General features: G+C 40.0%; 1 protein-coding gene across 3 annotated transcripts in view; it reads right to left on the minus strand.

The window, feature by feature from the left end:
* The window catches only part of Klhl20 (kelch-like family member 20), a 44,923-nt gene that overhangs the window by 16,820 nt on the left and 12,015 nt on the right, over window positions 1-16,088 (minus strand). For all 3 annotated transcript variants that reach the window (XR_595500.4, XM_008769649.4, NM_001107192.2), the window contains exons 3-4: window positions 4,910-5,483; window positions 343-501 (exon numbers count right to left, since the gene is read on the minus strand). Coding sequence is in view for 2 of the 3 variants with exons in the window: in XM_008769649.4 (XP_008767871.1) it covers window positions 343-501; window positions 4,910-5,483 (733 nt within the window). In the remaining variant the exon portion in view is untranslated. The remainder of the gene's footprint in view (window positions 1-342; window positions 502-4,909; window positions 5,484-16,088) is intronic.

A 16,088-nucleotide genomic window follows, 5' to 3' on the forward strand; every position in this document is an offset into this window, starting at 1 on the left:
TCTTGGAATGCTTCTCCTCTGGATAAGGAGACGGTTTATAGTCATGACCAGAATGAATCTCAAACATGTCATTTAGTGACCACTCAGCCTCAGTTCATCCACTTCCTGTTCAAAGTGTGGTAGGACCTCTTAGCTATGGCAGCAGAGGCATTCTTGCTTTTCAAACAGAATGAATCCAAAACAGACAGGAGGCAAAGGAGCAATACATTCACAATAATAAGTAATCACATATAACTCAAAGGCTTATAAGGAGAGTCACGAACTGCTTTGTTTCTGTAAGACAATTGCATAATTTTTCTTCCAGTAGAAAACAATTTCTTAGAGAAGCATTTTGCCTCTTACCTGGGGTAACTGAGGACGTCTTTCCTGAATACTGTATTTGACCCAGGCCATCACTGCATTAAACACTTGTTCTTCACTCCGAACATTGAGCTCATCACTAGATATTATATCGATGAGTTGGTTGGCTGGAAGTAACATGAATTCTTCACTCTCCATTACCTGCTCAGATTTAGGTAAGAAAAAAGGAGACAAGCCTATTAAGTACAATTTTTGACCCCCCTCTACACACACACACACACACACACACACACACACACGTGTCACAGGGCAATATTATGCTATTATGCACTACAATGGAATTGGCACTTAAAACAAGGAGGAAAAGAACAGTTTCAAAGGGGAACAAAGGATAGAAAGTACAGTTCCAAAACTGTTATTTAGTTTAAATGTTTTTCTCTTTAAGAAATTAATGAATAAAATAAAAATTCATATTCAAAATAAGTTGAGTAACCACACTAAATTAAAGTTTCAGAATGATAAGAGACATAGAAAATTCCAGGAAAAGATTCCAGAAGAAGGTTAAGCTGCTGAAAGGGAAGAAACATCTTGACCTTAGCTTCCAAAAAGAATGAAGAGACGTCAATTCTGCAAGCATGAATATAATGAAGAAAGAATTAGGCCAAGTGCAACTTTTAAGGACCAAATCACTAGGATAATATTCTAGTAAGGAATCACAAATATATCCATGCTTACTTTTACCCAAGTCTAGAGAACTGTCAGAATGGAGAAGACATGGCAACCAGGCGATTTCCTTACACAGGCTGGCCATGGAAGTTCAGGTCTTGTAAGTCTGTTTGTCATGACAGGCAGGGTGAAACACGAGGAAGGGAAAAGCTACTGCTACCCTCTACTGTGGTGGTTTCTCTACTACACTACATGTGATGTCTGATAGCACAGGCAGGATGCTGTTAAAGGTTAGACTCTGCATTGCCTTTAGTGAACAGGATGGATTGGTTTGGGAGAGGGCTATATTTCTTGTTCATCAAAGAGCAGGATATGATAGGCTTTAATAATATTTTTAATATTTGATTAAAATGTTTTCTTTAAAAACATTAGGAAAATACAAATGACAAAATTATGCAGTCAGAGGCTGTAGTTATTTACTACATTTTCATAACATAGATTTAAATTATCTAACTTTCTAGGGTCCAGTATAGTCAAAAGGTAACTTTTACACTTCAGCTTAGTAACTAGTTAGCCAGATAACTAGTAATGAACATGGTTGCATTTTACTTTCTGTGGCAGAGTTGCCAGATTTAAGGGGGTACCCTATAAACCAGGACCTATCTACACATCAAATAACTGTGCTGTAGAGTTTATATGTAACTGGGAGCAATGGATTTTATTTGGGTACTGTGGTTCTACAATGTCCAGAAGCAACATTCACGCCTAGTGGTTGATTGTCTGCTTATAAGCTCCCAGTTTCATCACTAAGTACAATTTTGATATTGTGTATCTTTAAGAAGGTCTTAACATTCTTTCAAAATTTCATCAGAAGAGAACTTTTTCCCCTCTAACACATTGATTAAAAACCAAATGTTAACAGGCTGGGGGACATAGCCCAGTGGTAAAGGGCCTGTTTATCATTTGCACTACAAACCACCACAAAGTCTACACTGAGGTTTTCTCTTGCCATAGTCAGAATGGCTATAATGAAGAAAACAAGGCTAGGACAGACCTCTTGTGCATGGCTCCTAAGAATGCACATTAACTGGTATGCAAGTTCTCAGAAATAAAGAGAACGCTGTGCTGCATGACGTAGATACATAATCAAGGGGTCACAGTCAGGGACAGCAGCGCCTACACACTCATCTCCACCGCAGCACTGCTCACAGCAGCCGAGTTGGTGACTCAGTCTAGGTGTCCATCCATGGACAAGCGAAGAGAATATGGCATACACAATGGAATATTTTTCATTATAAAGTATAAAATTAGCTGCTCATAGTGGCGTTTGCCAGGAAACTCAGCACTTTGGAGGCTGAAGCAGGACTGCTGTTCGTTCACTCTCAACTTGGGTTCCTTAGCACTACTAATCTGATTCTTTCCTAGTTCCAAAATACTTCTATTAACTTAAGGCCAATGACCTTAATATTAATTTTTAGAAACTTCCTGGTCATATGATATACATATAGGTAGGAAATACACGCAATGTATGTTAAGCCTTCTTTTGAAGTGTAGGATGTGATTTGCCTGCATGAGTGTGTATATCACATGCATGTCTGGGGTCCACAGAGGTCAGGGGGTGACTGGGGTGGTTATAAATAGTTGGGAGATGCCATGTAGGTGCTGGGAATTGTACCCAATCCTTCTACCAGAGCAACTGGTGCTCTTAGGTGTGACCCAATGCTCCAGCTCTCTGAAAGTTAAAGGAAACTCTTTGTACTTCTGACCCAAGGCCCTTTGCTGGTCATTCCTTTGCTAACCACCCTTCAATACAGGGACAGCTGCAAGGCTCTCTCTCCCTTTTCACTGCAGGGGCTCTCACTGGTACAGATTATTTAACCATATTTAATAAGCTGTTTTAAATATTAAAGTTTCAAATATTTGGGTTGGGGATTTAGCTCAGTGGTAGAGCGCTTGCCTAGCACGTGCAAGGCCCTGGGTTCAGTCCCCAGCTCCGAAAAAAAAAAAAAGAAAAAAAAAAAAAAGAAAAAAAAAGTTTCAAATATTTAAGAAGATGAATCTACTAGTTTTTTTCCTTTAAAAGGGACTAGTTTAATCTCAGCCTAACCTCAAGGGGCAGAGATCCAGAGTTGCCTGTTCAATACTAAACACAGAACTCCAACACATGTTCTCAAAATCTTCTACTCTCCAGTATGTGTAATATAAATTCCAGAGAATGCTGAGTTTAAAAGTGGGTGCAAGGAGTAATTTTGAAGCCAGGTGGTGATGGCACATGCCTTTAATCCCAGCACTTAGGAGGAAGAGGTGGGGGGACCTTTATGAGTTTGAAGTCACCAAAAAACAAAAACAAGTAATTTTGGGTCTGTTAAATTTCTCCATGCTATCCACGCCAGCAATGTACTATGTGCCCATAGCCTCACTAAGAGGGTATATGATTACATTCAATGTACTATGTGCCCATAGCCTCACTAAGAGGGTATATGATTACATTTAATGTACTATGTGCCCATAGCCTCACTAAGAGGGTATATGATTACATTTAAGCATATCTGTAACCTGAAAGTAGTTCTTTGACCAGATATGGTGCACATGTTCATATAATCCTGGCACTTAAGAGGCTGCGGATCGATGGTGTTGAGTTCAAGACCAGCCTGGGCTAAAAAGTAAGACACTCTCTCAAAAAACAAAGCTGGAGGGAAACAGTACTTTAGTGTAGTTTTAATTTGTCTATCTCTTATTTTGAACAAAAAGCAGACTTTCAGATATTGAAGGGCAATTTGAATTTTTCTATGTGTGTATTGTCAACTTTTCTGCTACTCAAGAGTAGGATCTACTGGTACTCCTGATGTAGTGAGTACCTTAACCTTTTGATGGGGATACAAATTCCAAGTATTTCCCTCAATTCTGTATGTGATAAGATTAATAGATTTTAATGTTTAGCCTTTCTAGATTAGTCATTTAGAAATGCTTCTTAATTTCAAGTTCATAAAGGAATTGTTTACTGTTAGTGTCTCATGAAAAATAGTGAGTTTAGTGAAAATTCTTTTGGTTCTAAAATGTGTCTTTTAAAAGAAAAACTATTAATTTACCAAGTAGTATGCATAGTGCATAACTTATCCTGTTAAATAATCCATCTAATCAGGAGGGAAATGATGTAGGAAATCACTTCTATGGTACACACATCCTATCATGCCTAAATAAACCATGTTTTGGCTTAATTATCAGTTCTTCATGAAGATGATTACAAAAAACAACTTTTGCTGGTAGCTATAAAACTAGCCTTTAAAACTCACAAACAGATTTAGAATTTATAGCAATCTTATAATTTGGTATAAGGCAAATGTTAGGGGACTATAAATCCTATGATTCTCTTAAATTAAAAAGCATTTATGACATGACTACTCACTCCTACCTCTACTCCTCCTTACTACTATTCCTGTGTGTGTGCACAGTATGAGTTTGGAGGTCAGAGAAAAATGTTCTGGGGACGGAACTCAGGTTAATCAACTGAACTCCCTCACTAGTCCCCTACTGTTTTTTACCAAATAACATGAATATATTCAAACCACTTAGTACAACTTGTGTGTATGTGTGTTATATGTATGTGTGCATGTGTGCATGCACACACATGTATGTGGTACATTTTTCCCATGCATGTTTGTGTAGAGGCCAAAGGTCAATGTTAAGTTTCTTTTTCTATCATTCTTTATCTTTTTTTTTTTTTTTTAAAGACAGATAAGTTTTTTTATTGAGCCTGAAACTGTTTCAGGTAGACTGGCTGGCTGGTCAGCAAGCCCCAGGATCTTTCTGTCTTTGCTGGGGATTCAGATACCTCCTGCTATGCCAGGCTCCTATAATTGGTTGTCAGGAGCTGAACTCAGGTCCCTGGGTTTGAATGACAAGTATTTTACCCAATGAGCTATCTCCCTAGCCCACGACTCACCTCTTGAAAGTTATGTTGGGTGAACTTGTCTGCAATCCTTAGCAACTCGCGGCAAGAATGTGTGTCAGCGAAAGCCCGAATGCCCAGACAATTAGAAGGATCTAATTGTCTCTTTAAGAATTCACAGCAGGCTTCTTGTATTTCAGCCAGCTGGAGGAGGCAAGCGGCAGGCAAGAGGGTCTGAACATTGCCCTCTTCCACAGTTATCTGGGAGGTATATGCAAAGTCAATCAGTAGCTCCATAGCCCTCTCATCTATGTCTCGGATCACGACTTCTGTCTGCCGGCTCTCTGCTAGCTCTCCTGTAAACATTGCTCGGAAGTAGGGGCTGCAGGCTGACAGAATGACTCGGTGGGCATATATCTTCTTAGCGCCCACAACTAGCACCACATCACATAGCTCTCGGTGCTTTCTCAGGAGGTTGATCACTTCCAAGGTTTGCCGAGGGTGCTTGTCTGAGATATAGGGCATGCGAGCAGGTTGGGGAACCCCTTCTGGGAGTTTGTTGGGGTCTCCAAGGGTACAGCGGCTTGTTACATCCATTCCAGTCTCTCCCGGTCGAATGTTGGTACACCTGCAGGAATGAGAGGATGAAGAGAGATGGAAATGTTACTATTCTCTTCTTGCTCTAAAGAGCTCTTAAGAGGTAAGAACACACGAAATTACTGGAGGTTCTGGGAGGGCTCCTGGTGCTCTGTGGCCTCATTTATGGGGATGGAAATTTCTTTATAGAATGCTGGGAATTCTGGCTCCATGTACAAAGGAAGACCTTATGTGGATGAGATGCTGCCCCAGTTTTGAGTTGTGTCTAGCCAGCCCATCTGTGAGCAGAGTCCTGTCTGACTTTGAGTTCATTTAGCCTCTTACCTCTTGTTATCAGGACAGTTTCTTCCATGGGGCACTCTCACAGAGAGTTCTCTCTCATAAGAACCCATGACTTTAAATGTCAGAGCTTATTTCCAAATATTGTGTTATTTTTGAAGAAAGTTTAGATTTACTTTTATAGCAAAAGTGGTAGTGAATGACAGAGGTTCATGTGGGAAACAATCTGAGGACCACTAGCAATAAAAACTCAATATCATCTCAAGCGCTAATTTCTGAGATGTTGACTGGGAACACTTGTTTCTTCTTTGGTCCTAAGTGGAAGAATGAAGCTATAGATCTGAGTAATTTGGGTGCCTTAACAACTTTGATACCAGCTACATGAGGGTGAATGACACTGCTGTGCTGAAGCTGAATAGCTGCCATTGGGACTATCTTTTACCATTTCTATGCGCTTTATTTTCCCAAGACAAGGTTTCTCTGTGTAGCCCTGGCTGTCCTAGAACTCACTCTGTAGATCAGTCTGGCCTTGAATGCAGAGATCTACCTGCCTCTGTCTCCCAAGTACTGAGATTAAAGGTGTGCACTACCACCAGCCTGTTTTTCATGTTTTAAAATAAGTTTGTTCTTCTGTATTTGTTTACTAACTCTGTATGTGTGTTTAAAAAGGACATGTGTGGTTCCTATTCACTAATTAATGGATATTAGCCAAAAAAAAGTACAGAATACCTAGGATATAATCCACAGAAACCAAGAAAGTTAACAAGCCGAAGGGCCCAAGTGAGGATGCTTCAATCCTATGTGGTAGGGAGAAGAAAATAATCACGGGAGGGACCTCAGTGGGAGAGGGAAGGGGGAGAGGAAAAGGAGAACATGATTGGGGGTTGGGGATTTGGCTCAGTGGTAGAGTGCTTGCCTAGCAAGTGCTAGGCCCTGGGTTTGGTCCCCAGCTCCGAAAAAAAAAAAAAAAAAAAAAGAGAGAACATGATTGGGTATGGGATAGAGAGAGACAGGAGAGAAACCCTGAGGGCCAGCAGAATGAATGGAAATATGCAAGCTCAGGGGGTAGGAGATGGGAGGACTCTGTAGAAGTACTGGAGACCTGGGAGGTAAGAGACCCTTAGGACTCAAAGGGAGGGACCCTAGATGAAATGCCCAACAGTGGGGAGAGGGAACTAAAGAGTCCACTTTAAGAAGAAAGACAGGAGGGGTTGGGGATTTAGCTCAGCGGTAGAGCGCTTGCCTAGCAAGCACAAGGCCCTGGGTTCGGTCCCCAGTTCCGAAAAAAAAAGAAAAAAGAAAAAAAAGAAAAAAAGAAAGGAGAAAGGAGAAAGACAGGGTATCAAGTGGATTGCCATTCCACAGTCAAAAATTCTGACTCAGAATTGATCCTGTCTAAAAGAACTGCAGAGACAAAAATGGAGAAGACTGAGGGAAAGGAGGTCCAGTGACCAGCCCTACTTGGAATCCATCTCAATGGGAGGCTCCAAGGCCTGACATTATTGCTAATGCTATATTGTGCTTACAGACAGGAGCCTAGCATGGTTGTCATCTGAAAGGCCCATCAAGCAGCTGAGACAGACACAGATACTTACCCCTAACCATTGGACTGAAGTCAGGGATCCCTGTGGTTGAATTAGGGAAAGGCTAGAAGAAGCTGAGGAGGAAGGAGACCTCATAGAAAGATCAGCAGTCTCAACTAACCTGGACCCCTGAGATCTCTGAGACACTGAGCCACCAACCAGGCAGCATACACAAGCTGGTCTGAGGCCCCTGACATATATACAGCAGAGGATTACCTGGTCTGGCCTCAGTGGGAGAAGATGTACCTAACCCTCAAGAGATTTGAGGCTCCAGGGAGTGGGGAGGCCTGGCGGGGGGGGGGGGGGGAATCCTGTTGGAGATGGGGGTGGGGGTGGGATGAGGAACTGTGGGAGGGCAGAATGCGAGGGTAATAATGACTGGACTATAAAAAATTAAAAGTAATAATAATGATAAATAAGAGAACTGTTCTCAAACTTATAAAATTCTAACAGGTAATTTTTAAAAGTAAGTTTTGAATATAAAATAAATAAAATTTAAAATTCACAAAAAGCATTTAAAATTATTCTCTGTACAAAAAAAAACAAAATCAAACACTCCTCCCAACAAGACAAATTAGACCTATAAAACTATTTTAAAACTTTAATTATATTTATTTCTTTTTTAATTATTTACATTTATTTGTTCAGTGCATGTGTATTTGTGTAGGCATGCACGTGTAGATGCACATATATGCCATGACACATGTTTGGAGGTCAGAGAACAACTTGTGGGAGGTGGCTCTCTCACCATGTGGGTCCTGGGAATTAAACTCACATCAGGCTTGGGGGCAAGAGCCTTTATGCACTGAGCCATTCAATTCTGCTGGGCCCAAATTTACACACACACACACACACACACACACACACACACACACACACACACACACGACCTTTTTTTAAAACAAAAATTCCTCTACATAGCCCTGGCTGTCCTAGAACTCACTATGTAGACCAGGCTGGTCTCTTAACTCACAAAGATCTGCCCTTCTCTCCCTCCGAGTGCTGGGATTAGAGGCATGTATCATCTTGCCTGGCCCCAAATTTTAATTCTTAAGCTCAGTTTGATTCCAATCTTGATTCTTGTGACTTTCCTAAAGTACCTGGTGTTTATTTCTCCTTTGCATTTGGGTGCTGCTTTAATATTTTGGCATAAAGTCTATAACACAGAGTTTAGCTACATGAATAGAGAGGGATAGGTAACAACTTCCAAAATTAAACTGACATTTAATACTCAGTTTCTTTGATTCTAACTTTCAAGGGATGACATTCATTTTAAGAAGTGTTATTAGTCAGGCATGGCAAGGACTGCTTGTAATCCTAGTTCTTAAGAGGCTGAATTAAGTGGATCAAGGACAGTCTTGGCTACACAGCAAACTCTTGTCTCAAAGATGGTTTTATTTAATCTAATAAAGTATGTATCTAAAATATACAGTCAACTATAATGGTTCTAAAGAACTTAAAAAAAAATAAGCACATATCTGACCACATACACACCCAAAATCACAAAATAAAGGCATAAGCGGGTATGGGATGGGGGTTTATGGACAGGAAACTGGGAAAGGGGATAACATTTGAAATTTAAATAAAAAATCCAATAAAAGAAGAATTAAGTAAAGATTTCTTTTCTCTCCTTATCATGTCTAATACTTGAGCACTAAAGCTATTCTGCTATAAATTTCCTATTTATTTATCTAAACGTGTTAGCTGTAGTTAATCATTTTAGCCATTCTGTTCTGTCTTAAAACTGGGTTATTGAAACTGGGTTTCTATATCCAGGATTGGTCTGGAAGTTACTCTATAACTCAGGCTGGATATATTGATGATATAGTCCAAGCTAGCCTCAAAGTCCAGGTAATCCTCTTACTCCAACCCCCCAAGTCCAGGGCTTAGGGACACGGGGCAGCATGCCTGGCTTCTCACTTCTTTGACTGTAAAATGGGTCCACTTCACAAGGACAGTGCGATGACACACACAAAAGCCTTCTCTAATATGCTACATACTTGCAGGTTTAAATTAGAAATAGGACGCAATAGAACCAGCTAAGTTTCTTTTAAATAAGTTAGTTATACTAATTCATATTAAAAATTAAATTTCTAGTTGGCTGTGGTGATTTGAATAAAATGGTCCCCACTCGCCAATAGGGAGTGGCACTATTAGGAGGTGTGGCCTTGTTGAGTAGGTGTGGCCTTGTTGGAGAGTTTGTCCACTGGAGATGGGCTTTGAGGTCTCATATGCTCAAGCCAGGCCCAGTGTAGCAATGTCTCTTCCTGCTGCCTGCTGACCCAGATGTAGAACTCTCAGCTACCTCTCCAGAACCGTGTCTATCTGTATGTCACCATGTAGATTAATGGTGACAATTTGCCTAGGATATGCAAAGTTCTGGGTTCGATTTCCCAGCAAAGCCCTCCCCAGTAATCAGATTACATAAAAAGTTGGGCATCATGAGCAGGGCTAATCCTAGCACTAGGAACATGGAAGCAAGAGGATCAGAAGTTCAAGATCTTGTCTCAAAAAATACCAACTTCTCTCTCTCTCTCTCAAAAAAAAAAAAAAAAAGACTCAAATTTTCAAAAACGATTTACTTGTTGTTATTTTACATGTATATATGTGTGCCTGAGTGTCTGCATATGAACCACATATTAATGGGTATTTATGAAATCTGTAAGAGGGCATCAGATCCTCTGGAACTGGAGTTGCAGGTGGTTGTGATCTGCCCAAATGTGGGTGCTAAGAATGGAGTCTCTCTTGAAAGTGTCTAGACTATCATTACATTAGATTACTTTGGTCCAGGAATTCTAAATATAACAAGCCTTATTTAAAAGCACCACATGTGTGAGATCAGTTTGACTCAGCCAGGCTTTACCATGGTTATAGAAGAAAATGTATTGGTCCGCAGGCATTCTTTACTTTATACATAATCTTCTGAAAGTTTAATTTTACATCAGCTATTTGGAGGTCTGGAATTTTCTATAACAGGAGTGTTATACAGAGGATTAGATTTAATGGAACAATGCAGAGTGCCTCACAAGCAGCTAAAAAACAAAACAACAGACAAGTAAAGAGTTATATCTATTCTGTTTCTCAAGAATGTGTGTAAAAAGAGAAGAGAAAGGAAACCTCTTTTAAAAAGTTATTCCACAACTTGGTTGCTATTGGTTCTGGTCAAGTAAATATGTTAGGATGGGGTGACAGCTGGGACTTGGGAACAGTACTTGTATATAAATAACTACTGTTGAAGTCTATAAGCTGGGCATTTCCTGTATATTAAGTATGTGGTCCAAGCTGTAATTCAAGGACATCTGACATGCTCTTCTATCCTTGAGGACACTGCACACATGGTGTACATACAAGCAAAATACCCATACACAGAAAATAAAATAAATAAACCTTTAAAACAAAAAGACAAACTCAAGACTACAAAATTACTTTCTTTAAGATCTAAAAAAGCAAAAACAAAACCAACAAAAGCCAACCCCAAATCCTACAACCTAAGTGGAATGGCTCACATTTCCACCATTTGAAATAAAACACACCACAGGCTCATCTAGAATAATACCCTCCTTCTACAGATAAAGAAGCCACTTTGATTACTGGTGACTTTCCATCAGAGCAGGTCTCCTGCTACTTTGGAATAAAGCCTAGTTTCCTTCTCAAGTCAGTTCAAGAGAGTGCCACCTGAAGGGCAAAGTCTGTAGGCTTATTTTGCAATTCAAAATAAAGGAATAGTTATTTGTTATGCAGAGTTTGGCATCACTCTCTTTAAAAGCCCAGGAAACTGTACCACAGCCAGATTGTTTTGATTCAGTCAAGAAGACCTGCACTAGTAAATATGGGAAGAGTCAAGAAAGCTGGAGAAAGAGTCCTACAGACGGATTTTAGACTCTGCCTAACAAACTGAGCTTAAGCTCCTCCTTTCCAGCTAAAAGTGAGGGAGATGATGTAAGATGATTTAAAAAAAAATTTTTTTTATCATTAGTGTTATCTGGGTGCACACGTGCACATGAACTGAACATTTATGTTTGGAGATCAGGGAATAACTTTCTGAAGCTGGTTTTCTCCTTCCACAGTGGATTCTGGGGAATAAACTTAGTTCATCAGGCTTAAGTGTCAAATGCTGGTAAGCTAAGCCATCTTGCCAGCCCCCACATTTCAATATTATCTCTTAGTTTCTGAAACATTGTTAAGGTTTTATTATCTTTAAAAATGTTACTTCAGTTAATATATGAGAAGCAAATTACATCTTTTTTTTTTTGAAGAATTATTTCTTTATTTTATGTATGTGGGTACACTGTAGCTGTCTTCAGACACACCAGAAGAGGGCATCAGATCCCATTACACATAGTTGTGAGCCACCATGTGGTTGCTGGGGATTGAACTCAGGACGTCTGGAAGAGCAGTCAGTGCTCTTAACCACTGAGCCAACTCTCCAGCCCCAGCAAATTACATCTTATGACCTAGAAATAGAGGTATGAGTCTGGTAGATAAACAGTAGTTTAAATAACTAGCAAATAAATAGAATTAAAAATTTGGGTTTCACAATCATTATACTGTGAACACACAGAGAAACAGAAACTGTCTATTCGTTATATAATACACAAAGCTTTTTGTGTGAACTAAAGAAAATTCAAATGTGTATCAAGAAGCAACTGAATTATTTAGGGTGGAAATGCATGAATAACCAGAAAGAGGGCAAAGAACCGGGGTTGGTAGGTTTGCGCTGTTTCCTAGCACTTGGAAGGCTAAGGTAGCAAACTGAGTTTGAGGGCAACTCAGTGACATAGTTCTGATTTTAAAACAAACAACCCAAACCAAGCAGACAGAAACTCCAACCCAAAACATTTAACAGCCATCAACAAAACAAACATAACCCCAGCAAGAAGGGAAAGGGAAGGAATAAACCCAGATAAAAATGAGGCCCACACAAAAGCACTTTAGCTTAATAAACTATTATTTTATTATTTGTTTTCTGGGGGATAAGGCAAATGCTCTACCATGAACTACATTTAAAACAAAGTACCTTTTGGAGGTGATGGGACATAGGTAATGTGTTGATGGTAACCATGGGTGTGGTGGCTAAAATCTCGACTTACCTAGGAGACTCAGCCCCATCTGTGAACAATTATCTAGAAGAGGGTAACTAAGGTAGGCAATGCCAGCCCCTGGGCTGGGGTCCTGGGCTAAATTATAAGGAGAAAGCAACCTGAGAGTCAGCGTTCTTCACTCTATGCTTGATTGAATGCAATGTGACTGATAAACTTACTTTCAACTATGAGCCAAATAACCCCCTTAGTTGTGTTTGCAGGGATTTTGTCATACCTGTGAAGAAGCTAATACAATGGGTGTGTTTATATGTCCAGACCCATCAAAATGTATACATTAAATAAATGTGGAATGTCTGTATATTATACATCAGTAAATCTTATAGTTTGCAAAGGCATAATATTGAAGTATTTGTTTCACATCACCCTTAGCAGTTTGGATGTGATAGATATAAACTAATTAAGGATTTGTTTTGCTGCATAATAGGGATATTACATTGGGGTTTCCCATAATTTAAGTGAATTAGATCACTGCATTTCTTTTCTGACACTATATGCATTCAGCCATTCTTTGGTATTCCAAAGGTATTGTGCTACTTAAAAGGGGGATGGGAACCAGAGAGATGGCTCAGCAGTTAAGAGCATGTATTACTCTTCCAGAGGACATGAGTAATGTTCACAGTACCCATACCATGAAGTTCACAACTACCAGTAACTCCAGCTCCAGGAAATTCATACCTCTGACTTCTGAGGGCGCCCTCATTAATGTGCACATACCCACATACAGACACAAACAAATACTGAATTTTTTTTTTTTATTAACTTGAGTATTTCTTATTTACATTTCGAGTGTTATTCCCTTTCCCGGTTTCCGGGCAAACATCCCCCTAATCCCTCCCCCTCCCCTCCTCTATGGGTGTTCCCCTCCCCATCCTCCCCCCCTTGCCGCCCTCCCCCCAACAATCTAGTTCACTGGGGGTTCAGTCTTAGCAGGACCTAGGGCTTCCCCTTCCACTGGTGCTCTTACTAGGATATTTATTTATTGCTACCTATGAGGTCAGAGTCCAGGATCAGTCCATGTTTAGTCTTTAGGTAGTGGCTTAGTCCCTGGAAGCTCTGGTTGCTTGGCATTGTTGTACCTACGGGGTCTCGAGCCCCTTCAAGCTCTTCCAGTTCTTTCTCTGATTCCTTCAACGGGGGTCCTATTCTCAATTCAGTGGTTTGCTGCTGGCATACGCCTCTGTATTTGCTGTATTCTGGCTGTGTCTCTCGGGAGAGATCTACATCCGGCTCCTGTCGGCCTGCACTTCTTTGCTTCATCCATCTTGTCTGATTGGATGGCTGTATATTCATGGGCCACAAATTTTAAAAAGGGGGATAAGTAACTTGAGCATTCTGTTCACTGGGTCAGCCCTATTTAAGTCACAGACACCAATTATCTGTGACTATACTGAGAGAGTCTATTATCTGGTCTGAAAAAGATAGTCTAGCTATCAGTTTCTTTCCCACAAAGCTACAGTGCTGCTACAGCTCTAGTTAAATAAAGCAGAGGGTCACAAGAGTCTCCAGGAAGGAGAGGAGACAAACAGGGCACTCTAGGAAGCATAAGCTGCAGTCCATGACAAAGGCAAGATACTGAGAGCATAGAACACGCTTCTTTCTTTCTCCACTAGCAATGATTGTTAAAATTAAGTAACTTTTCAGCTGGATCTTAATATTTTTGGTTGGCCTCAGTCCATAGGTGATTCAATACAAGCTGTTCATAAAGAGAAACCTTTCATAATTTCCAACCCCCGGTAGAAGCAACATTGTATATGCCTGACAACTTAAAAACTGATACTTAAAGCTGAGTGGTTAAAGGAGAATCTTGATGCACCAGAGTGGGGGTGGGGTGGGGAAGGGAGGCTTGGGAGGAGACTGCCCTCTCAGAGAGGAAGGGAATGGGAGAGGGACTCTGTGAGGGGGGGACCAGGAGGGGGACAGCATTTGGGATATAAACAAACAAACAAACAAACAATTTAATAATAAAAAGGATAACATGGCAACATAGCAGTAGATTCAGAATTTCAAATCTGTTCTCCTGAAAACAAATCAAATTTTAATTACATAGTACCCTGATACTCCAAGGCCAGACATTATATACCACGTGGCTATATTCTAGGATGAACTGAGTCAAGTGATTCTCGTGATCCCAAACAGTTGGCAGTTATATCATTATAATATATGAACTCTTTTCTATCTGTATATAGTATATGCCATTAATATTTTGTATTAACTCTTCTTTTATTAAAATCTAGAAAATGTGTTTTATCAGATGGACTGAAACATCATATAGTCCATCTCCATGCCCTAAAATCAAAAATGTATGGTTAATAAGCAGAGACTTTAAAATAGGTCCTTATGATTTTTTTAAATTTCATTTTTACATGTTGTAGTATCTCCTTTGTGTTTCTAATTATACTAATTTGGGTCTTCTATTTGCTTCTTTAAATTGGTTTATTAATTAAGATTGGTTTGTCAATCTCCCTAGGATATCAAATGATTCCTAATGATACTCTGCTCTAACTATAGATTGATGCATAGCCCAATTGTCATCAGAGAGGCTTTATAAAGCACTTGATAGAAACAGATGCAGAGACTCACAGCCAAACAACAGCCAGAGCCTTAGCTCTGTGGAATCCTGTGGAAAAGGGAAGCTACAAAGGTCAAGGGTCTAGGGTCAAGGATACCACAAGAACATGCCCACAGAACCAACTATGCAGGACTCGCAGATCTCACTGAGACTGAACCAACAACCAGGGAGCCTCAATGGGACTGACCTAGGCTCTCTACATATATGCTACAGTTCTGTAGCTTAGTCTTCTTGTGAGAATCCTAATAGTGTGAATAGGGGCTGTCTCTGACTCTTCTGCCTGCTTTGGGGACTCTTTTCTTCCTACTGGGTCACCCTGTCCAGCCTCAATATGAGGAGAGGTGCCCAGTCTTACTGCCAACTTGATATGCCATGGTTGGTTGATATCCCTGAAAGGCATGCCCTTTCCTGAAGTGAAATGGAGGGGGATACAGAGGGGAGGTAGGAGAGGGGCTAGGAGGAGAGAAGGGAGAGGAAAGTGTGGTAGAAATGTAAAAAAAGAAAAAAAAGTTTGTCAATCTTGTTTATCATAAAACACTAGGGAGGGTCAGAGAAGAGTTGAGAGAAGAGAAAGAATACGATCAACCTAAACTGTATGTCAAGTAGCATACAGAGTAAACAGATTATATTTAGGAATACATATGCATATACATGTACATATACATGTGTGCATACAATAACAATTAGTAAAAAAAGGCCACGAACCTGAAGAAAAGCAGGGAGAACAACATGGGAGGGTTTGGAGAAAAGGGAAGGAAAAATATTATATTATAATCTCAAAAATATTAGTAAAGAATGTATAAGTCAAAAGCCCAAGGAAAATAAATGAAGAAAATAAAGACCTAGTTTTTTGCATCACTTAAAAAAAAGGATAATCTCATCACCCATATAAACCATCAAAGAAGCTTCTAAAATATTAATTTATTTAATGTATATGGGTGTTTGGCCTACATGTATGTCTGTGTACCATGTGTATGCCTATTTCCTGCAGAGACCAGAAGGAATCAGATCCCCTGGGACTGAAGAAATTGGAAGTTCTGAGCTGCCATGTGGTTACTGAGAAGCAAACTCTGGACCTAGAAAGAGCAGCCAGTGCTCGTAAC

Source organism: Rattus norvegicus, chromosome 13 (genome assembly GCF_036323735.1).
Source record: "Rattus norvegicus strain BN/NHsdMcwi chromosome 13, GRCr8, whole genome shotgun sequence".
Lineage (NCBI taxonomy): Eukaryota > Metazoa > Chordata > Mammalia > Rodentia > Muridae > Rattus > Rattus norvegicus.